Consider the following 23,597-nt stretch of genomic DNA (forward strand, 5'->3'; position numbering starts at 1 on the left):
AGGGTCGGATCCAGGATAAAGGACCGTGGAACCCAGGACCGGTCCTCAGGGCCATAACCCTCCCAGTCCACCAGGTACTGCTTACCCCATCCACGGGGACGCACATCCACAATACGTCGAACAGTGTAGACCGGGTGGCCAACAACCCGGGGGGGCGGAGGGGGCTCGGACGGAGGGCACAAAGGACTAGAGACGTAGGGTCTGACCTGAGAAACGTGAAACACAGGGTGGACACGGAAATGGGCAGGCAACTTCAGGCGGACAGCAGAAGGGCTAAGGACGGTGTCAACAACGAACAGACCCAGAAACCTGGGGGACAGCTTGCGGGAACAGGATTTTAAAGGGAAGTTCTTTGACGACAACCAAACGCGCTGGCCGGGCGAGAAAGTGGGGGCTGGAATTCGCTTCCTGTCTGCTAGACGCTTATTCTGAGCAGACGTTCATTGAAGGGCAGCCTTAGTCTGGTTCCAAATACGTTGACAGTTTTGCATGTAAAGTCTGACAGACGGAATGACTGCATCTGGGAAGGATGTAGGTAGTAGGGAGGGTTGGAACCCTTGAGACGCCTCGAATGGAGATAACCCTGTCGCAGACGATATGTGCGTGTTATGGGCGTACTCCACCCACGGTAAGAGAACACTCCAAGACGTGGGGTTGGAGGCGCAGAGGCAGCGCAGGGTGTTCTCCAGTTCCTGGTTAAGCCGTTCACATTGCCCATTAGTTTGAGGATGGAACCCCGAAGACAAACACGGACGGGCTCCGAGCACAGAACAGAAGTTCCGCCAGAGCTGGGAACAGAACTGAGGCCCCCTGTCGGAGACAATCTCCGCAGGGATGCCATGGAGGCGAAAAACGTGGCGAAAGAGAAGTTTTGCAGTCTCGGCGGCCGAGGGGAGTTTAGTGAGGGCGACCAAATGACAAGCCTTGGAAAAACGGTCTATAATAGTGAGGATGACATTTTTCCGTTTGGATGTGGGGAGACCAGTAACAAAATCTAGGGAGATGTGGGACCAGGGACGACTAGGAATGGACAGTGGTTGTAACAGACCAGAAGGTGGGCGGTGTGAGGTCTTGTTCCTAGCACAGGTGGAACAGGCAGAGACATATTGACATCTTTATTGAGTGAGGGCCACCAAAAGTAACGACGCAGGAAGCCGACTGTACGGCTTACCCCAGGATGACCGGAGAAGCCAGATGAGTGTGCCCAATGGATGGCTCGACCCCGGACAGAGGCGGGGACATACTGCCGGTTGGGAGGACCACCTCCTGGGTCTGGTTCAGTGGTTAGAGCCTCTTGGATGGCTCTCTCCACATCCCAGGTAAGGGACCCGATGGTGCAGGAGGCTGGGAGTATGGATCCGGGAGACTCGGAAGGGTCATCTGGAGAGTGGAGTCTGGAGAGGGCATCTGGCTTGGTGTTCTTGGAACCCGGGCGATAGGTGATATTGAGGTTGAAACGGGAGAAAAAGAGAGACCAACGGAACTGGCGTGGATTCAGGCGTTTGGCGGACTGAAGGTAAGCCAGATTTTTATGGTCTGTCCAGACAATGACTGGGAGCTCAGTACCCTCAAGCCAGTGTCTCCACTCCTCAAGGGCCAGTTTGATGGCCAGGAGCTCCCGGTCACCAATGTCATACCTGCTTTCGGTGGGGGAAAACTTCTTAGAGAAGAAGGCACACGGGTGGAGCTTGCCATCTTTGGGAGAGCGCTGTGACAGGATGGCCCCCACACCTGTTTCAGATGCATCCACCTCCACTGTAAATTGAGCAGAAGGGTCAGGATGAATGAGAATGGGAGCATCCACAAACCTTCTCTTTAGCTCAACAAAAGCAAGTCCGGCCTCTGGGGTCCAGCTGAATGGGTGTTTGGTGGAGGTCAGACTGGTCAGAGGGGTTGCGATGACACTGAAGTTTCGGATGAACCGCCGGTAGAAATTAGCGAACCCCAGAAAGCGCTGGAGTTGCTTTCTGGAGTTCGGAACCGGCCATTCCTCAACAGCCTTGATCTTAGCCGGGTCCGTCTTCACCTGCCCGCCCTCAAACACAAAGCCAAGAAAGGTAATGGATGTTACATGAAACTGACACTTCTCAGCCTTGACAAAGAGCCGGTTTTCCAGCAACCTTTGGAGGACCAATCTGACATGCCGGCGGTGCTCATCCATGCTGTTGGAGAAGATAAGAATGTCGTCAAGATAGACAAAAACAAACACATTGAGATAGTCCCGAAGGACATCATTAACCAAATTCTGAAAGGTGGCGGGGGCATTGCAGAGGCCAAAGGGCATAACCAGATACTCAAAATGACCAAAGTGGGTTTTGAATGCCGTTTTCCATTCATCACCCTCTCGAATGCGAATGAGATGATACGCATTGCGCAGGTCGAGCTTGGAGAAGATGGAGGCTTGGTGAACAGGTTCAAAAACTGAGGACAATAAAGGGAGAGAATATTTGTTTTTTACGGTGATTTGATTAAGACCTCTATAATCAATACACGGCCGGAGAGAGTTATCCTTCTTAGATACGAAGAAGAATCCCGCGCCCAGGGGGGAAGATGAATGACGAATGAGACCAGCCTTAAGTGAGTCATTAATATACTGCTCCAGTGTTTCCCTTTCTTGTTTCGAGATGTTAAATAACCGGCTGGAAGGAAGTGGGGCTCCTGGAAGGAGGTCGATACAGCAGTCATAGGGACGATGTGGAGGGAGAGATTGGGCGAGATCTTTACTGAAAACCCGATGGAGATCATGGTATTCAGTGGGAATATTTGTGAGATCAGGTTCACCAATCGGCTGGGATTGCTCAGAGGGCAGGGCCGGTTTAGCAGATTGCAGGCATTGGTTTAGACAGTAAGGACTCCATGAGTCGATGCGAGCATCAGCCCAGTTAATGTGGGGTTGTGCTTGAGCCAGGGGAACCCAAGAACCAGAGGGGCATCCTTAGTAGGAAACACAAAGCATTGAATGAGCTCCTGGTGGTTGCCCGAGACGTGGAGGGAAACTGGGTAGGTTTGATGGGTAATGTTGGCCATGGGACTGCCATCTAAGGCAGCCACCCGCAGGGGAGAAGGTAAGGCCTGGACCTGGATCTGATATTTCTCAACTAAAACAGGGTGGATGAGATTCTGCTCTGAACCGGAGTCTACCAAGGCTTGGAAGGAATAGGAATGCTGCTGAATGGTGAGAATAGCAGGAAGATTTAGCCGGAGGTAATTATTCTCTTTAGATTCGCCCGCCAGAACCCCCATACTTACTGGCGGGCCAGGGTGTTTGGGCGAATAGGACATGCTGAGATGAAATGTTGAGGAGAGCCACAGTAAAGACAACAGCCAGAGGCTAAACGGCGCTGCCGTTCCTCTGGGGTTAGCCGGGCTCGGCCTAACTGCATAGGCTCGGGTACATTCTGGATAGAAGGACTGGATGTGTCTGGGCTGGGAGAACCCCTTCTAATGGAGAACTGAGATGACTGGGAATTTGAGGATCGGGATCTAGTTCTAAGTCGATTATCAATCTTGATGGCCAGGTTAATTAATTCGTCCAGGGAGTCAGGTTCGTCTCGGCAAGCCAGCTCATCTTTTAATTTTTCATTCAGAGCATGTTGGAAGGCTCCTTTAAGAGCTGGTTCATTCCAACCTGCCGCTGTACCCAGAGTACGAAACTCAACGGCAAAATCGGCCACAGACTTATTTCCCTGCCTTAAATCCCAAATTCTTTTAGAGGCAACTTCTTCCCCAAGTTTGGGACAAAAAGTCTGTTTGAAGAGTTCTATGAAATCATCAAAGAGTAAAGAGCTGATGTTCTCTTCGTCCACTATGGTCTCCGCCCATCTAAGTGCTCGATCCTTTAACAGTCCTACAATAAAAGAAATCTTGCTGGCGTCATCCGGAAATGAGCGGGGAGAGCGGCGAAAGGCTAGAGAACATTGCAGTAGAAAACCCTTGCTTTTCCCCAGCTCACCTGAGTATTGTTCGGGAACGGGCATGATGACGTCACGAGGCAGCGGAGGAGCGGAGGAAGCCGAAGTAGGAGCAGGCGCAGGGGCTGGAACAGGAGCCGGAGCCGGAGCTGGGTTAGCGGGGGAAATCCTGTCCTGCAAAATCTGAATCTGATTTGTCATTTGGTGTAAGTGCTGGAGTATGGAGTTCTGCTGATGCAGCACGCCATTAATTGCGGCGTCGTGTCGGCCCAGGAGGACGCCCTGTTCAGACAGAGCGGTCCGTAGTTGTGCTGCAGAGTCCGATTGGCCAGATGGTTCTGTCATAATGCGATGTTTCTAGGACTCTAAGGCAAGCAACAACTACGGACACCCAAACAGTTTTAACGGATTTATTCAACAGTAGAAAGTGCAGGAGAGAGTGGCGGGGCGTCGATCTGCGACAGCAGGGAGGGGGACCGGATCAACGGAGGAACTGCAAAGGGGGCGAGGGGTTAAGAGGGAAGAAATGAAGGGAATGTTGGGGGGAACCTGATGGTGACTTACAGTCTGCGGGTTGAGGTCAGCTGAGGAGGATACAGGGGGTTCCAACTGTGGGTGTGGTGGTTTCCAGATAGGAGAGTTCCAGCAGGTAATTCAGGGCAGACAGGCAGCAGCTGAGTGGTGGGTGTGACGCACCCAGGCGCAAGGCCCAACGGAGCAGCTACAATCAGATTCCTCAGGTGAGTCTGGTTCTGAGCGAGTTCAGCGTGGATTCACACAATAGAAGCGGAACCATCTGGCATCTGATTCAGGGAAGCCGCTCCTCTTTAAGGACCTTGCAGATTGGTGGTGATGAATAGCAGCTGGATCCCATCAACCTGCCACCCTGTGAAGGAGAAGAAAACCACTCCCCTGCAGAACCCAACAACCACTTTACAGTAATTTAAAAAACTGTAGTTTCTTTTTAAAAAAATTTAAAATTAAATTACTGCATTTTTCCCACCAATCACCATCCTCTCCAAGAGACTGTGATACATCAAAAGAACATCTTCAATCAGCCGCTTCTTCAGAGTTTCTGTAGCACAGACTGCTACAGGAGAGCCTTCCTGCCCACGGCTGCCACAATCTACGACAAATCTTGAATAATATGAGTTACAACAACATTTAATGTCCTTTTAGGAGTGGTAAAGCATTTCTGCAATTGAATGGAAGATAGATGTTAATTCCTATTCTTGACAGGATACTAAAGAACCCCAAAATACAAATGAGATTCTCTGCATTTGGTGGGAATTTCTTTTACACCCATCCAACCTTGACACCTTCATCCATCAGGCATATCATCTGAATGTTGAATCTTTTACAGTGATATCACGGGAGTGAGAAATGTTTCTGCTTTATCCCTTTTTTCTCATTTTTAAGTCTTTGGTGGCTGTAGAATTTAGATTTGTTTGTATATTTCCTGAATACACCTAAGCAGTATTTTGCAGATTTACACGCTCAGGTCTTTAACGAAACCTTAATTTCAATTGAACGCTGCTGTGGTATTCCAGAAAACTTCCCAACTTTTGTGGAAATTAGGTTAAATGTTCAGAATTTGCTGGTGCTTCCAGGCAAATGAAATGAAATTTTCGCTTTTAATCCTTTCTTTCTGGAACATCCAAGACATTAGTTGACAAATTTCAGCTCAAGGCGTGATTTGATATATAAAGTATCCCCCGACGGCTTAAATCATTGATTAGCTGAGCGATCCATGGCACTGGCTGCCAAAGATGCTAGAGGAACTGTATTTAAACTGCAGCTGAAGTCAGAAACAATGAGGGAGAAGGGTGGAGGAGGGCGTTCGTTGAAGCGTTTGTTGGTTAAAATTAAAGTGACGGAGGTGTAATTTGGAGTTAATTGCAGATTACTTTAAACAAGGAAGTGCGATGCAAGAATGCAAAGAATTAGACGACTCAGATGATTGTTGTATGAACAGTGATTATTGTAAAAGATGTGCAAAAACAGGAAACTGGCAAACAGTGAACTGAGGAAATAAGAAAAGGAAAGGATTTGAATCTGATGAAGAAAAAAGAGAGGAAGATAAAAGAAATTAAATGAAAGTGATTCTTAGATTCCAGAACCCATGTGCTTTGAATCCTTTAAAAACAGGTGAGGCGATTTATAGAATAGTAGGTGAGGTGAAAGCAGTCAAAAAGGTAAGAGGTGGTAATCTATTGGTGTTATGCAGAGACAGAGATCAGGTGCAAGGACTAGTGAGATGCAAGACATTATTGGGGAAAACAATCAAGCCACAAATATGGCAGGACAGAGGAAAAGTAATGGGAGTAATATCTGGAGGAAGAGATTAAAAGTAACGTAAAAAGAGCTTGAGTGATTAAAGTGAAGCACTTGTTTGTTACAAGAGAAGGAGCTAGAAGTCCTAGTAAGTCCATCCATCCATTTTCTAATCACCCTTTGTCCCTAATGGGGTCAGGAGGGTTGCTGGTTCCAATCCCCAGCTACGTTCCGGGCGAGAGGCGGGGTCACCCTGGACAGGTCTCCAGTCTGTCGCAGGGCAACACAGAGACATACAGGACACACAACCATTCACACACACACTCACACCTAAGGAGAATTTAGCTGCCAATTAACCTGACAGTCATGTTTTTGGACTGTGGGAGGAAGCCGGAGAACCCGGAGAGAACCCACCATGCACAGGGAGAACATGCAAACTCCATGCAGAAAGACCCCGGGCCGAGAATCAAACCAAGGACCTTCTTTCTGCAAGACAACAGCTCTACCAACTGCGCCACTGTGCAGCCCTCCTAGTAAGTCAGTTATGTTAATCCTAGAAGAGGACAGATTACCCGAAAAAGTGATGATTGGGCATGTCAGCTAGGCAATACATTCCTCCACCAACCAGATGCTACAAATGTCAAAGGTTTGGACATATTGCTGCTGCTTCCAGAGCTAAGGCCAGGTGTGCCAAGTGTGGAGGGGAGCATGGGTATGGAAAATGTTCTGAAGGAACTAAGTTAAAGTGTTGTAATTGTGGTGGGGAGCACAGTGCTGCATTTAAAGGATGTGAAGCTCATAAAAGAGCAGTGCAGGTACAAAATATACGCGTGAAGGAAAAAGTTACCTATGCAGATGCAGTTAAAACGGTAAGTAATTTAAATGGTAATGCTAAAAGCATTTCTGTGCCCCAAACTCCATCTGAAACAGCAGAGCAAATGCAGAGCCAGAGAATCTTAGGAAGTACAACGATTGTGGAGAAGAAGAAATTTGTTGCCTTTATTGTGGAAGTAATAAATTGTTCAGCACAGACAAGTAGTAGAACAGAGCGAATTAAAACAATAATTAAAGCAGCAGAAAAATACCTTGAGATGGAAGACTTGTCTTTTCAGTGCAGTTTTAAAGACTGGGATAAATGAAAGTCTACAGTCCAGTAATGGTGAAATCTGATGGTTTTATCCATATTACAGTGGAATGCAGGAAGCTTAATTGCTAATGGCCAAGAGTATAAAGTTTTTAATGAAAGACAGCATGTTAAACCAAATATAGTCTCTATTCAAGAAACCTGGTTAAAACCATCACTTGATTTTATTCTTAATGGATGTACAGCACTACGTAAAGACAGAAATCCAAATGTAGGAGGAGGTGCTGCTATACTTGTTCAACAGGGAATTAGTTATAAAGTTTTGAATATACATGAAGAAATAGAAGTTATAGGGGTTGAGGTATGGATTAGTAAATCAAAATTTAATATAATAAATCTTTAGAATCCTTGTTAAAAAAAATAAGTAGAGAAACACTTGACAGTATTTATGTGAAGGAAAATGGAAGAAATATTTCATGTGAAAATTTTAATGCTCATAATACCTTAAGGGGAAGTAAAAGGTCTGATGAAAATGGGAACATAATTGAGGAATTTATGGATGATTATAAGTTAATTTGTCTAAATGATGGAAGAGGTACTAAATTCGATGTAGGACATGGAGCAGAATCTGCAATTGATTTTACTGTAGTGTCAGATCAGATAGCAGGAGTTAATCAATGGGAAGTAATTAATGATAACCCGCTTGGAAGGGATCATTATTCTATTCTGCTTAAGTTGCATCATTTTAAGGCAGCAGTTGAAGAAAATTGGTATCCTAAATGGAGAATGAGGGAGGCTAATTGGGCAATGCATAATAAGATAGCAAGTGACAAACGTATGGAGATTATGCCAAATTTAAGCAATGATATTGAAGAATTAAATTCAATGATTAAAAATATAATATGTGAATCTGCAGAAAAGGCCACTGGCAAATCTAAAGGAAAAGAAAATGGTTCCTTGGTGGAACAACGAATGCAAAGAAGTTAGGAATAAAGCATTTAGAAGGTTAAAATGAAATCATTCATTTGAGAATTTAATATTATACAAAAAAAAAGCACAGTTTAAAGTTAAGAGAATAGTTAAATTCTCTAAAAAGAATTATTGGAGGGGTTTTTGTAGTACAATTGGAACAGATCGTTAGGAGTTAAAGTAAACGAGATCTGGGGAATGATTAGAAAGATGGGAGGAATTAGAAGGGATTTTTCTTTACCTGTCATTAAAGATAATCAGTGTGAAGCTGTAACAAACAAGGATAAAGCAGAGACGTTTGCTAGGTCCTTCGTGAAAGTGCATAGTTCTAAAAATTTATCAAATGAAGATTGAAAATAATTGAAGATAATGGATAGATTTTAAATAAAAGAGGCAGATGGAGGTGTTTTAGATAAAGATTTGACATTGTGTGAAATGAATAGAGCTTCGATTGGAGTTAAGAATACATCTCCAGGTAAAGATGCTACAGGATGATTGAACAGTTATCAGATGCTGCTAAAAGGAGTAGTTTTAAAGTTATACAATAAAATATGGGAACGAGGTGAATTGCCCTCCAGTTGGAAACATTCAGTCGTTGTACCAACAGTAAAGCCAAGTAAGGAGAAAGAAGAGGTAAAACGTTATAGGTCTATAGCTCTAACATCTAATTTATGTAAATTGACGGAGAGAATAACTAAGAGATTAATGTATGAAATAGAAAAAAGAGGTCTTTTATCGCCTTATCAGAGTGGTTTTAGGACAACTGTAGATCCATATAAAAGTACACAACATGAAACAGCCCAGGGCACTGAGGAGATCTTTAAGACCCAGCTCTGTGGTCAGACAAGTGCATCTTTTATTTTGCTGTAACGAGAAACTGACACACAGACTTCAAACTGGGAGATTAAACACCCCTGGCTGGGATGACGACTTGCATATGCATCAAGGTGTAAACGATGGAGAAAACATTCACTGAAGTCCCTGACATCGGTTCTCATCAAGGGAATGTTTTATTTCCCCCGGAAGCATCACGAGACATCTCCACACCTCGTTCTGAGTGGCTTATGGCAGCATGGAGTCACAGACACAGTTGGTTGTGAGCGTAGACGGCCTGCCTGCAGTCTGGATCCGTCTGCAGTGGAAAACAAATCCTGTATTATGAGGAAAACATAACATTTACTGACATTTTGCTCCAAAAGTCTGGCTCCGAATTTGTCTTGCAGAGCCACAAAATCTCTCCGTTTGTGCTAATGACCCCCCCATCATTTGATGCGAATCAAATTTAATTTGACTGTGACTTCCATGAGAACCAAATGTACAAGATCATTTGGCGTGTCTCTTAACTTGGTTCAGTTGTATAAAAAATATTTTAAAGCGGCTCAGAAGAAGCTTACTGATTACATAAAAAATTTCTGACTGCAAAGAGCAAAAGCTCAAAACACTAAATGTTATTTGAACATTCTCAGCTCTGGGGTAGGATTTCACAAAAATAATACACATTGACATATCTTGAGCTCAGAACCGCTGCTCTAAAATGACTATTGAGTTAACCAAAGTAGTGTACTAAAGATTTTAAGAAGTGTCCAAGTTATTGATATGATTCATGTCCTGCGGTTCAGCAGGTATAGACAGCAGATGAATGATCATTTAATGAAAACATTTTCGCTATAAAAGATCAAGCAGTTTTCCTGCAATCATTTTTCTCATTATTGTAATAAGATCTTAAAATTACCATAGCGGTTGGAGTTACAGTTTTTTTTCTGCTAATTAAAAGTTGAGCTATAGCTTTGTGGATATAACATACTATAACTTTTAATATTAATATTTTTACTCTGGCTTTCCTCACTTTTCTGTGAGACATTTAACAAAAAAATAAAAATAACCTTTTCTTAAATACACACTGTGTGACATTTGGCATGCAAACAAATGACAAATTCTTTATACTGATTATTATTTCATGAGAAAAAAAAAATGTTAAGAGTCCAAAAGTGTGTTTAAAAGAACCTAGTTAAAGAGATAACATACATTTCCAGGTTTACATTTTAAGCATGTCTAATTTATCGTCAGGTTTTCAGGTTAAAGAAAAACTATTTTTGGGGACTTTTGGAGAGATAAGACGAGATGACTGTAGGTACAAACAGGCTTTGTTAAGAGTGGGGTTTGTGAGTCACTGCTGATATATATAAACTCTGCATTAAATAAATCCTCCCCGTGGGAATTACACAGCGATCAATGACAGTTAATGAGCTGGCATTCTCCACCAGGCCATTAAGTAGTGCTGTCACACATAAAATCGATATCACTTAAATGCCCATCCAGATGATGGATAATCACTTCCTTTGTTAACGATTATCTCCCAGAGTTTTTAAGACTTCAAATCTTCTTTCAGCTCCATGTTCCGGCCCATTCCGCTCCGTATATTCAGTGCAGCGGAGCCCTGCAGGTGTGTGAGGGATTCCGTAAACACACTAAATAGAAACGGGAAGAAACCTCTCAATGGAGCCTGCTGAGCACGACCTTAAAAAAAATAAAAATTAAGCTTTTGCTAATCGTCTGACTTAATTAAGCCAGACTCATCAAGACATGGCAGCTTACTGGGTTGCGGTGCATGAGAGGATCATGGTGCGCACAGACGATGAAGATAAAAGACCTCATTAGCCACCAAGATGATATCGGCACAAAGAAAAAGAAAAGTCCCTCGTAATGGAGACGGTTAGGGTTGTCATTTGGTTCTGCGGTTCAAAAAATGTCAAGAGGTCAAGAAATAACTAGCATTTCATGTTATCGCAGCCTTTCTATTTATTTTGTCGAGGTCTATTGTCATGAGGTGTGTGGGTTGGTGGCGGTGAGGCAAAAGCAGTAGACCCAGATGAGGTGTGATGAGGAGTTTAATGATGAATAGAAAACAGAAAACAGAAAACAGTCCACAGACCTGGCAGCACTGCTGAGTGGGAGGCTAAAGCTCACAACAGGTAGCAACAGGATATTACGAGGACTAGACGTACACAGACGTAAACGGACGTAACCAGACGTACACTGACGTTACAAGACGTGCGAAGACGTAGGACCCGACGAAGACAGACACACACAGGTGACACTAAATACACAAGAGGGTAATCAGGGAACGAGACACACCTGGGAACTAATCAAGGGAAGACAGGACAACACGGAGACTCAGACACACAGGAAACTTCAAAATAAACACAGGAAAACACAGAACCCAACATCTATTATTAGTGGAAAAAGTAGTTCTCTTGCAATCTTAAAGTTGCAGGTCCAATCCCAGTCTGCCACGTGTTGATGCACCGTTGGGAAAGGGATTTAACCCCAAATTTTCTACTAAGCTGTAAATTGAGTGCATTTGTTTTTCAATATTGCAAAACAGTTTGAAGTCAAATCAAAGCAGAGAAAAAATATTAATCTGAAGGATAATTTGTTTTTCACTGAGTTACACTTGCATACTTTACAAGGAAATTACACTATTACCATACAAAATTACACTATAAAGAAAATACAGGCACTTAAGTAAGAACAACGTTTGTCATGACAAAGGACATCTACATCTGGTCAGATAGTGAAAGATGTGCATGTGTGTGCAAGCAAAGTTCAGGCTCCATAAGGAAACGTATATAACAAAAATAATTTCTCAGTTAATCAATCATACCATTGTCACGTTTCTATAATGACCCAATAATAACACTACTTAATATCCTGTTATACGCTGTGCAGACGCTTTATTTGCACAGAAGATTCACTCAGCTTAGCATGTCAAGTGCTTGAAGCCACTCCCCTACACTTAATTTACATTTAGGCTCATCTAAGATGGATCGAATTATGTCAATATGTTTTTTACATGATAGCTTAAAAAACATATTCAACACTTCCTGAGTTTCTATTGTTAAATGGTGATTATTTTTTTCCAACTCAGAGCGATTTTAAGTGTCTTAAATCACTAATATGGGAGTAAAAAAATATATGGGAACATCCCACCGCAGTGTTTTAAGGAAAACAAGAATTTATCCAAGAATCAACACAATCTACGACAGTTTCGTGAGACAAGAAAAACAAAAATATCAGTCAATGCCGTTCAAAACGTAGCAAAAAGTAGCATCTCGTCATTAAGGCAAACGTCCTCAGAAGGATATGCTTTTAAACCTCTAAGACCATGAAAAATTAAAAAGAAGTGGGCTGAGGATGACTGACTTGTGGACGCAGAGAGACATAAAGCCTGACTCTGGCGGCTATCCCTTACAGCTAGGACCTATAAGGAATAATTTACGTTTAGGAGATACATTGCCAGAGGCACATTTTGTGATCTTGATCCAACTTGGATATTTCCTGTTTTTGTTTCACCCTTATCTTCAGGAAGTGGTTTGATAATTTTCAATTTCAACAGCAAAACAACAGCCTCAAGGACAGCTCCAGGCTGAGAAACTGAAGAAAGCAGCACCGTCAGTCCCGTCGTGATCGGTGAAGGTTTGTGAATTCAGTCGCGTCATCTGGGACAGTCTTGACCAAAGACGAAGCCGTTCAGAGTTTTCAGTACTTTCCTTGTATCTGTATAGTTCAGCATCCCCCTTTGATGTAAATTAAATTCAGCAGCACACTTTAGTTTACCTGATTATTTTAATTAGTGGATGCTCCAAGGTCTGGAACGTAGAGGTTCTTTTAGAAATACATTTTCAAAGAGCTTATTCTGCCCTTTTGCGGGTTCCATATTTTAGGCTTCAACAGGATTTGCATAACATTCATCAGTCAAAGAGAAGCGCTCCAGTAATACTCTCATCTGATCCTCTGCAAGAAAACAAATAAGCCTGTACAACTATGGCTTTGCTTTTCTTTTTTTTCGCTCTCTGAAATTGCTTCATGTTATAAGCCCAAGTCTCAGTCAATTTGGCTGCAATAGAAAAAACCCCCGGTAACATCCAACATCCTGATATCCCTGAATAAAATACAGAACAACCAATTGCCTTCACATGCTGCCTTCCTGGATTTGTCCACATCAATCTTAATATATAAGAGTAGCCGATCTGTAAAGCCATGAGAGATTTGTTGGAGAACATGGCAGAAGGGTCAGGGATAATGTTGTGGAGAAGTTTAAAGCAGGGTTGGGTTAAAAGACAAACAGCAAAGCTTCGAAAGCCTCAGAACATTGTTCAATGACTTTACCCCAAAAGTCAGATGGAAAAACGAACCTGAAAATTGACCGAAGCACAAGCTGGTCACCCGGACCAACAGGCGAGGGCACGGGGAGCCTTAATCTAGCAAACAGCGAAGATCCCCATGGAAACACCAGAGGATTATTCATGTACTCCACAAATCTGCTCTTTATTGGGTGCGTAAGAAAATGGAAGCCTTTGTTGGAAGAGAGTCAAAAAGAAACCTTGTGAAGTGAATTGAAATTCAACAAAAGTCACACTATGGCGTAACTCAAAACTCCATCCCTGCAGTAAAACACGGCGGCAGCAGTATCATGCTGTGAGGATACATTTGCTCAGCAGGGAAAAGGAAACCAGTTATGGTGGATGGAGCAACATTCCAGGAAAATTTAGGAGAAGAACCTGTTGGATTGTTTTTTTATTTTATTAATTTTTTTTTGTAAAACATTTTGTAATCCACTCATATTGTTTGTCGACCTGCACAGTTCTTCGCTTTGTGTCAATTTCTGCCATAAAATTCCAAAATAATATATTTGCTAATATACCAGCTATCCTAAAGGTGAATACTGGAGTTTTATTAGCAGTTTCTTTGAGTAAAGTAAATACACATCCAAATTTTTAGTTTTAGTTCCTGGTTGTAACATGACAAAACATGAGGGGGTGTGAATAGTTCTGCAAATGTATACATCCAGACCTCTGCGGCACATGAAACTGCACCGTCAACAGAAAACAGCAAAACAAATTACACGGCCTTCGCTATTTCATTAATGAGTATAACCAAGTTACAGGCAGTACGCAACATGACCTTTACGATGTGATATTAATCCACTCTAGATGCAGATAGGATCCACTTCCAGGCAAGTCATTTTCCCCCAGCAGAGCAGATGCAATACTTTGTGTCAAATCTCTTTTTAATAGCCACTTCTCAGCATTCAGGTTCTGAACCAAACAAGCCAGCGTCTTTTAATGCGCGTCAAAGTCAAAGGGCCCTCTTTTCATGGAGGTTATTACCATGACATTGAATCCAGAATCAGCTGCCTCCGAGCTTTTCATGGAGATTTCTAAAGGCGCGTCGTCTCCTGTGTCTCCACTCTGTCAGACAGCTCTGTAATGGGGGTTGCAGGCCTGCGCTGCGTGTTGTGATGCATTGCTGTGCTGCACTATAGAAGGTTCTAAAAGATTGCAAAGAGCAAAGCCAATTTTCCACAATGCAGATGCTGTTTATCCTACTCGCCTGATGTTTTTCTTCATCGAAGTTAGGGTTTTGTGTGTAAGGTCCCTATGGGGAGTTTTGGTTTATATTTGCTTGAATGGGTTAAGCCAGTCAGGATAGGTTTAGCTGATGCCCTTCAGCACCGAAAAAGCAAACTACTGCGGTTCAAGTCCCATGTGTGAGCTTAAATCCATATATTTAGGTTCAGTGACCTGAATACAAAAGATTATTTGGGCTGTGATACACAAAGAAATTGCATTGTTTGGCTTTTCAGTTTTTATTTTCCATTTGGTTTGACTCCCTCTTCTAGCTGGAATTGACCGGACAGCAAGTTGCTAAGTGCATCTGGTATTGTGATCTTAAACCCTGTTTATAGCCTAGAATGGGGTCTGATAATGATCCAACGTGAGAGTTTATTGTTGCCAAGAGCCATGAATGCACTCAGTATGGACATGAACAGTGCGTCCTGTGAATCACGTCTTTAGACATGCGCCGTTTCATTGACGGCACGTGTGAGCTGGACGAGAGTGAGCACAGCTGCTGCCATCTTCACTGAGTCAATCTGTGCGTCAGGCTTTGCCGATCGAGCGGGTCCGAGGCCGCGCCAGGCGCCGGCAGACATGGAGGCAGAGCCGGAGCAATGCGCCAGCGCTGCGCAGGCTTTCTCCCCAACTGCTCTCGGATGAAAGAAGGCAGGAGAGCTCTTAGCTGGCGTACAGCTGGGCGTGACAACAAGAAGTACAGCGGAGGGTTCCAACACGGAGCCAGGCACACCAACAAAATGGCCGCCAGAGAGCCCACCTCCCACAGTAGCGTGACCCTCGTAAAGGTTTGCTCACTGGGCCTGGACGGAGTGGCCGGTGGGTAGAAAGTAGACAAAGTCCCAGATGGGCCCGTATCTAATCTGCTTGTGGGAGACGCCACTGAACTGACGTAAGGGGACAGAACGTTGACGAACTCGAGCGCGTAATACGGCAACCAGCTGACCGCAAAAACCAACGTCGAGCCAATTAGCAGGGCGGTGGCTGTCTTGTTGCGTCTGTCGGCGACCAGGCTCCCTCTGCAGCGGTGGAGGTGGGAGATGATGAGGCCACAGTTGATGGCGATGCACAAGAGGGGCGCCATGTAGTACACCAGGAAGGCAGGGACCAGGAAGAACAGCCACTCCTGTTGACCAACCGACCAGGTGCATCCGCCGTCAAAGTTGATGTATGTGACCTTCGGCAAGGCCATGGTTACCGAGACCAGCCAAATGGCCACCACAGTGCACAGCCTGAGGGAAACAAGGACAGAATATAAGCTTATTTCCTGTGTAGAATAATGTAATTTAGAGCTCTTCAAGAGGCTTGTTAATTTGATGGGAGAAGAAGCTCCTCTTGATACGCAAATCTTATAGAATCACACCCCAAAAGAAAAAGTTTGAGACTATATATGAGCCACCACTTGTTTCCAATCACTAACATGTTAATGGGCTGGGATACTTTCATCTGTTCTAACTATACCCCAAACATTTTGCAAGTAGAGATGAAATCTGCATAACAAAATACAGTTCCATCCATCATACTTTGTCTTCCACAGTCACTCTCTTCAGAGGGACTTCGAGGGGAAACATCTGATCATGTAGCTGTTACCTGCTTCACCAACCGCACTGCAACCTCAAACGTATTGACGCATTTCAAGCCACACGTAGGGAACGACCTTTGCGACAGTTGGATTTCCCATTAAAAACCTGTCCTGTGTCCCAATGTGAATTTGCCTCTAAATTAAATTGCAGGTCTATGGATTGCTTGAAGCTTAACAGAAGGGTTGATTAATGTGCCACACTGTTTAGATTAGATGTCTTCCATCTCAAATCAGTGAAGCTCCCACAGAAGCCAGTAAAGATTAACTTTAATATGTTACGAGGAAGAGAACGGCCGGCTGCATGTGGTTTCAGTTTATCAGCAATTCAGATCCCGTCGGATGCATTACTAACCCTCACTAAAGGGAATTTCTTTTCAGGAATCAGTGCCTTTTACAATAATGAAAGTTCTCCAAGTTATGAAGAGCCAAGATACTGCAGACATTATTGAAATTTGTATCATTTTAAGTAGCCTTGCTCTACATTCTTCATTCTCATGGTTTTATGCCATGAGTCCAACTATGTGTTCCTATAATGTAGAAAACCAAATAGCTTTGGTTGGTGGCTCATATTTTGCCTGTACTGTAACGCTCTACTAAAGCATTTTTGTTTTTACCTGCCAATGCAAGTTTTAGCTGCTTCCTATATCCCTTAAAGAGAAATTCATTGTGGGCAGCTCTGCAACAGGAAATTTACAGTGAAGGAAAACAGTCCACCTCTCTCAAACGTGTCTGGGAGGTTAATCGCTGCTGCACAAAGAGTTGATCATCAACAGATCAAGAAACTAAAAGACTCCATGAAAAAAAACGAATCACTGGTATTGAAAGAAAGGGAGGCTGTATCTGTCCCTTTTTTATGTCAGAAATGTCTATTGGAACGAAAAAGATCGGATGTTTCCAACTGGCTGGCCAGCGGTCAGGATGGGTCAAGCTGAAAATAGTCCAAGCAGTCGATATCTCTGTGCATCTCTACACATTTTAACAGTTGAAAATGTTTGGTATGGCCAAGTACCTTTAAATGTGCCTTACACTTGTACTAGCCATGGTTTTGTAAAATGTATAAATTTGCTCAGATAGTGCAACCCCCAAGAAAACAATTTTCTAAAATTTAAGCAAATTTTAAGAAATATTTTCTAACACACATTTTGAGATAGAAAAACAGTTTGACAGCAGCTCAACCTTGGAACTCTATTGAACATGTTAAATAAAATGCATTTAAGTTTACCATAATTTTGAGTTGTATCACGCAGTGTAGGATGTGGCGAGTTTGTGTGATTATTTTTCACCTCCACATTTTTTATTTAGAAAAACAATCTTCTAGAGTTTAGACATTAACAACAATAAAAAAACTTTACAACACATTGGGATCAGTTTTACACAGTACGGTGCCAGCGGTTCAGGAAAAGTAAATAAATACCACAGCTTCAAACATCCATATGGCACATCTGATTTGGAAAACATTTCCAATATGTTTTTGTGCTTGCAAAATGTTCATATTTCATAAATATTGCAGTGAAAAACACAATCCAATTTCACTTATGATTTGGGGACAGTTTATGGAAAAAAAAATTTCTTGGTATAAGTGTTTCTACTTTTTTTAGATGATTTAACCAGTAAAGCTAAAAAAATAAAAAAATAAAAAAAAGATCCACAATGAACATGTTACTCCATTTCAATGCCATCCAAAACCGTCAACATTTTGTGACAATGCCTTTGAACAACAACAGACCTTGTTATTTATTACTCACACTTGCGTCAAACTAGCAGGCGGCCTCATCCGTGGTGCAACAATGCGATACCTCAGCACTGCCAACGCTGCCAGGCTGAAGATCTCAACTCCTACCGTCACCGAAGTCATGAACCCCAGCAGAACGCAGGTCCCTCCGCCGAGCTGCCAGTTCTGGAAGCTGGCGCTCAGGAGCACACAGGGCAGGGTGAGTAGGGCTCCAAGGTCCACTAGGCTGAGGTTGAGGAGCAGGATGGAGCTCGGCTTGGAGCGGCTCCGGGGGTTCCTCACCAGCACCAGCCACAGCAGGAGGTGACCTCCGACCCCGGCGAAAAGAGAGATCAGGCTCACCATCGGCAGACCACCGTGAAGGAGATGGTGGTGTTGGTGGATACCACGTTGAAAAGGAGGTTGACAATGGCAGGCATAGCTTCGGGGAGATCCGACAGTGCAGAAAAGAGAGAAAAGAAAAGAGAGGAGAGATTATGGGCTATGAAGATTTTTTAGCTTCGAGTGCCAATGAGAAGTTCAGATAAACTCACACAAACTATTCTCAACTAGAATTAGGTGAATATGTTTGAATTTACTGGGAAATTTCTTTAATATACACTAGTTTTGCATATAAGGTTAGATTTGTACATACACCACATAAACATTTGAATAAGTGTTGCAGATATGCTTTTTGCAGTCATTAGCAAGACTGATATGAGACTCGCTGAATATTTGACCACTCCTGAATTTTCTGCCGAAATAGTACAGTTCATTTTAATTGCCTATAAACAGAGCTGAGCTTTGCGCATTTCCAGAAACTTGATATCTCTTGGGACATTTGAATGAGTCCAGGTTTAATGTGTCAAGTGGAGGGGATGTGAAAGAGTACGGAGGTTGTCATCTATCATCATTTCAAATAGCTAGCTACAAACATTTGACAAGCTAGTTAGCTACAAATATTCAACAAGTTGTTGTCAAGGGTTTGTAGCAAACTAGCTTCAAATGTTGTTGACAATAACATTTGAAGCTAGTTAGCTACAAACATTCAACAACAACATCTGAAGCTAGCTATAAGCACTTGACAACAATTTGTTGTAGAACGTTTACAGGCTAACTAGTTTCAAATGTTAACATTCAAAACGAGCTAGCTACCAGCATTTGACAACTTCTGACAACAAATGCTAGCTTTGAATGTTGCTAACAACATTTGAAACTAGTTAGCTAGCTATAGATGCTTTATTAATCGCAAAGGAAATTATATGGCTACAAACAATAACCTGAAAGACCCACCAGCTAAAGCGGAGTAAAACAAATCTATGAGATTAAGAATTTTACATCTTAATTTTACATACAGTGAACATCACTGCATTTTCTCGGAACAAAAGATTGTTTTTCATGTTTCTTCACTTTGCAAATCTAAAATAGGTAAAGCAACTAAGGGGAAACTCACAATAAATGTAAATGTATATTTTAACAGGCCAAATCAAAACTTAAAAAAAATGAAAAAGATAAACAGAACAATTATCATCCTAATAATCAACAAACTGCAATCTATTATTCATATTTCTACAAGCTGCCTCCACGGGATTCCTGAATCACTCACAGCTCAGAGCTCACCAGGCCCACCCTGTGACTGACAAGCTCGATGATTCAGACGAGACAGCGCGTCTCTCAGGAGACCTGGGCAACAAACATTCGAAGACATCGGCAAGTCGCCCGCGTCACGACGCAAACAAGACGACTCACCTCGGTGGGCTCAGGCAGGCGTATTAAACAAACAGGCGGGTGAAGGGAGCTCTTGTTCCCAAGGGGGTCGACCAGGATAAAACACACAAAAAGCAAGAGAATAGACTCTAAGAAAGAGCAGGTAAGAAAAACAAAAAAAAAAAAAAATTAACAATCTGTGGGCTTCTTATTTAAAACAAACAATCCCTTAGCAGTCTCATCTATTGCATCATCAGAACAACTTCAGTGTACCTCAGTGTGGTGGTGGGATGTATCATAGCGCCCACTTTGGCAAACACATCCACAATAGTGTGTGTGAATGACAGATGGACAAAAGAATGAATAAATGTTTGTTCATTCTTTCACCCATCTGTCCCTGTGATGCTGAGTCTCACTGAGGCTTAACAATCCTGCCCTGATTCCTTCTTTGGAGGTGGGTGATTATGTGCTCTTTGGTTGCGGAGCAGAACAAGGTCACGGAGGGAGCTCCCAGAGCGCTCTGTAGGAGTCGGGGCAAGCTGAAAACAGCTACGCCGCTTTGCCAGCATTTAGCAAAAGTGAACGGGAGAATTTTATTTGAGAGGATACACAGTGACTTTAGAAGTATTTTACCAGCTCTTGAACTTTTCATGTTTTGCTTTGATACCCCTCAGCAATCAATCAGTCAACTGGCCTTCCAAGTCACTTCATTAGTAAATTGAATGTGTGGGATTTCATCTCAGTTTAAATCCAGCTGTTCGGTGAAAGCCTCAGAGGTTTGTTAGCATACAGTGAACAAATGTCTCTATGGAAAAAAAAAAGAAAGAAAAAAATCAAAAGTCTCATTTAAAAATTAAAGCTACATTCAAAACAATGCTTGAAATCCATCACTGCACACATTATCTGGACCTTAAACATATACAAGGATGATTGACAACACTAAGACCCACCTCCAGGCTCTGATTGGTTGTTTCTGACAGTGGATTTTTTTGCAGATGGCAGTAGAACCACAGGGAGGAGGTCGAAGAAGTAGATTTTTTTTCACAGAATATCTGTCTCATATTATACATTGTGGCATGGTGAGAATTTTAATATATCAAAAATGTGTTTATAAAAGTTACTTACTGCAGATTCAAGGTTTGTGGTTGGAATGTGACAAAAATGTATAAAATTCAAAAGATGTCTAAAAATAAACATTGTAAGCCATTGTTCACAAAAAGCAAAACACATTTACTTAAGAAATGAGTCTGAGGCCAACTATACGTATTAGTCTAAATTTCATAAATGACGGCACTGCTGTTGCTGCTGCAGGAGGAGCAGAGATCAGAAGAGATGAGAGGGACGCCTCCAACAGCACAGATGAAGACAGACAGTCGAGAACCAAAACGTGACGGGAAGAACAGAAACATGAGATGCACAACAATGGGCTAAACTAATTGTGTTTTATTTTAGACACATTGACCTCGAGCTGAACTGATGAAGAAGTTGAGGCCGATTCCAGGCTGCTTTCACCACTTTAGTACTGGGCTAAAACAGTACTAAAGTGTACTGTTTACACTTTAAACAGTAAACTCTAACTGGTTAAGAGTTTACCTAGACTTGTAGCATGAAGTCGTTTGTAATGGAAATAAAGTGTTTTGTTTTTCTTAATGTATGTTTCGCTCCTGGAGTTTGTTTTCGCCTCACTAAACCTTTTTGTTGCTGCCTCAGTGAGCCCGGGTTCCCGCTCTGGGCAGCTTTGTCTCCATGTGCAAAGTGACTTCCTCCCCAGGAAGTTTCTCAAGAAAAAAAAAACGAAAAAAAAACACAAATGTGTTTGAGCTGTTCTCTACGAAAAGAGCAAAAGCTTCTGGGCTTCTCTTTTGCCGTCCAGAAGATCCAGCGGAATAGAACACATTGTTTTAGACAGATGATCAAAAATCAATGATTCTATTGCATGTGGAAAGAAAAAGAGTACTTCAGTCTTCATTCCTCATGCATCTATCCTCTTTACAGCTTCCTTTTAAAGCATGAAAACTGGCTCACACAGGCTCGCAATAAAGCCTGTGTGAGTTTCATACTCTGAACTTCAGCTCAACAAAAGCCTGAAAACTCCAGAAATCAATCTAGAACGGTATATTTTCATGTTAATGTGCCAAAAGACGCTCGCAGAAATAATCAACAGGGGAAAACCGCAGGAGACTGGCTGAGTTAAAAATAAATAAATAAAAAAATAAAAACGGGAACGAAGTTGGCCCTCCAGCTATTACCCGACCCAGGTGAATTTAAAAGGAAAAGGAAAGACGGAGCAGAGCCGGAGGGAAATACAAAGAGGGAACGTTAAATGACCGTTCTTCACTTACTGCGAAAGGTGACCCGCTGCTGGGTAAAAGCCCCTCCACTCACCGTCAGCTGATGTGCCGTATAAAGAGGAGAAACAGAGGGCACACACCTGTACTGCTCCCCATGCTCACTCCGCCTCTCGACTCCCCATGCTATCCTTTGGCTATGTACATACGCACGCACACACGCACACTCACATCTGTACACTCTTGCAGATGAATTAAGAGAGCCTGTGGTTTTTCGAGCATTTGGCACTACATAACCTCCAACATATTCTGTTTCCTAATTTGGCTACTGAGGTCAATAATAAAAATTCTTTGGGAATATTACAGATTTGACGTCCCCATGTCATACCATGTCTTCAGTTTTGTCACTTTTATTGAAAATTTCATGCAAAATCCTTTAATGTCCAGAATAAAAGAACCTGCGAAAAACACACTGCTTAATCATTAAGTGTGCAACATTAGGTTGAAAATATAATTAACAGCTGTAAATTAGTGAAATTCGTAATTCATACAGGGGAAGGCTAATTTTAGCATGTAGCATAGCTATCCTGCAGGGCACCATTAGATAAAAATAGAAGATAACATGTATAATTGAGAAATGTATTTTATGCTCAAACTTTGTATTTTATTTTCATTATACAGATCCACGTATCTATTTGCAACATTTGGAACGGAGAGAAGATTCTCCCGTATTGAGTAAACAATAAATATTGCTGTCCCCTTTGCTCGTACAGTGCCAATGTCGTACAAGGTACAGAACCATATAGCACAAACTGCTATGGTTCAACATAATTGTGGTGTTCCAGACAAAGAAATGATGGAACTACCAGGATTAAGATTGTTAGATATGTTGGTCTGATTATACTCCTAAGTGTTGGAGGCTATTTTGGTTGTATGTCCTGAAGGTAAACGAAATATAACAATTCGCCATTGGTGGCGCTCTTTCTGTATACAAGAGAGTGAGCTGGACCTGTGCAGAAGAAGAGAGAAGGTTCCTGTTTAGAGAATAAACGTTGCCATGTGCTGTTCCAGTTATGTGGGGGGTAACGCTATGTGATGTGTTTTGAGGCAGTTCACCAAATTCCCGGACATTTTTTTAGGTCTGAAAAGAAGGACATGTCCGGGAAAAAGAGGACGTCTGGTCACCCTATATTGGTACCAAACCTGTAGAATCAATGTGCGTGACGCCCTATGCATATCAACACACAAAGGGACCTCGCCCGAGTCGCCACTTCTAGCTTCTGTAAGCTAAGCTAGCATTTTTAGCTAAGCTAGCTAAAAATGAATAACCGGAGTTTTAAGCCTCCCGCAGTTCTAAGAGCGGTGGAGTGAACCCCTCCTGAGATTTTTACCGTGTGCATGGTTCTAGTGGGAACGCCGGTTTAACAGATTGTGATTTAGCGAACCGAAAAGCGGACGGATCACCCGCTGCCTTGCTCTACCGCGATCTACCGCGCTTCTCCTGAACCCCGCGCTAAGACTGCAGAAGAGGTAAACAGTTAAATCTAGTCGAAACTTTTACAAAAGTGGAGAAATTGAGCAAACAAGGCGGCTTCACCCCCTCACTTGAACATGGGGTTATCCATCCTCCTCCTCCAGTGGATCACACAGGTATGCTT

The 23,597-nt window shown here is 42.7% G+C and overlaps 1 protein-coding gene across 3 annotated transcripts; it reads right to left on the minus strand.

The window, feature by feature from the left end:
- Nucleotides 1–12,960: 12,960 nt before the first annotated feature.
- On the minus strand, nucleotides 12,961–23,597 carry si:ch211-119o8.4 (galanin receptor type 1). 3 transcript variants are annotated; one of them, XM_044133274.1, is made up of 3 exons: nucleotides 23,545–23,597; nucleotides 17,979–18,386; nucleotides 12,961–15,883 (listed from the first exon to the last, which is right to left on the minus strand). In XM_044133274.1, the coding sequence occupies exons 1-3, from the start codon at nucleotides 23,562–23,564 to the stop codon at nucleotides 15,160–15,162; spliced, it is 1,152 nt and encodes a 383-aa protein (XP_043989209.1). In that variant the 5' UTR covers nucleotides 23,565–23,597; the 3' UTR covers nucleotides 12,961–15,159. The 3 variants fall into 3 exon arrangements, with proteins under 3 accessions (XP_043989209.1, XP_043989211.1, XP_043989210.1); XM_044133276.1 differs by lacking the exon at nucleotides 23,545–23,597 and adding an exon at nucleotides 20,285–20,696 and having other exon boundaries at nucleotides 17,979–18,273; XM_044133275.1 differs by lacking the exon at nucleotides 23,545–23,597 and adding an exon at nucleotides 22,037–22,072 and having other exon boundaries at nucleotides 12,999–15,883.

This window comes from Gambusia affinis, linkage group LG12, assembly GCF_019740435.1.
Source record: "Gambusia affinis linkage group LG12, SWU_Gaff_1.0, whole genome shotgun sequence".
In the NCBI taxonomy this organism is placed as follows: domain Eukaryota; kingdom Metazoa; phylum Chordata; class Actinopteri; order Cyprinodontiformes; family Poeciliidae; genus Gambusia; species Gambusia affinis.

Coding starts and splice junctions, on each gene's coding strand:
- si:ch211-119o8.4 (XM_044133274.1), bottom strand. CDS start 23,564: ATGGATAACCCCATGTTCAA. Junction 18,387..23,544: donor ATGGATAACCCCATGTTCAA/GTGAGGGGGTGA, acceptor ATCTCCCCGAAG/CTATGCCTGCCATTGTCAAC. Junction 15,884..17,978: donor CCTGCTAGTTTGACGCAAGT/GTGAGTAATAAA, acceptor TGTTTCCCTCAG/GCTGTGCACTGTGGTGGCCA.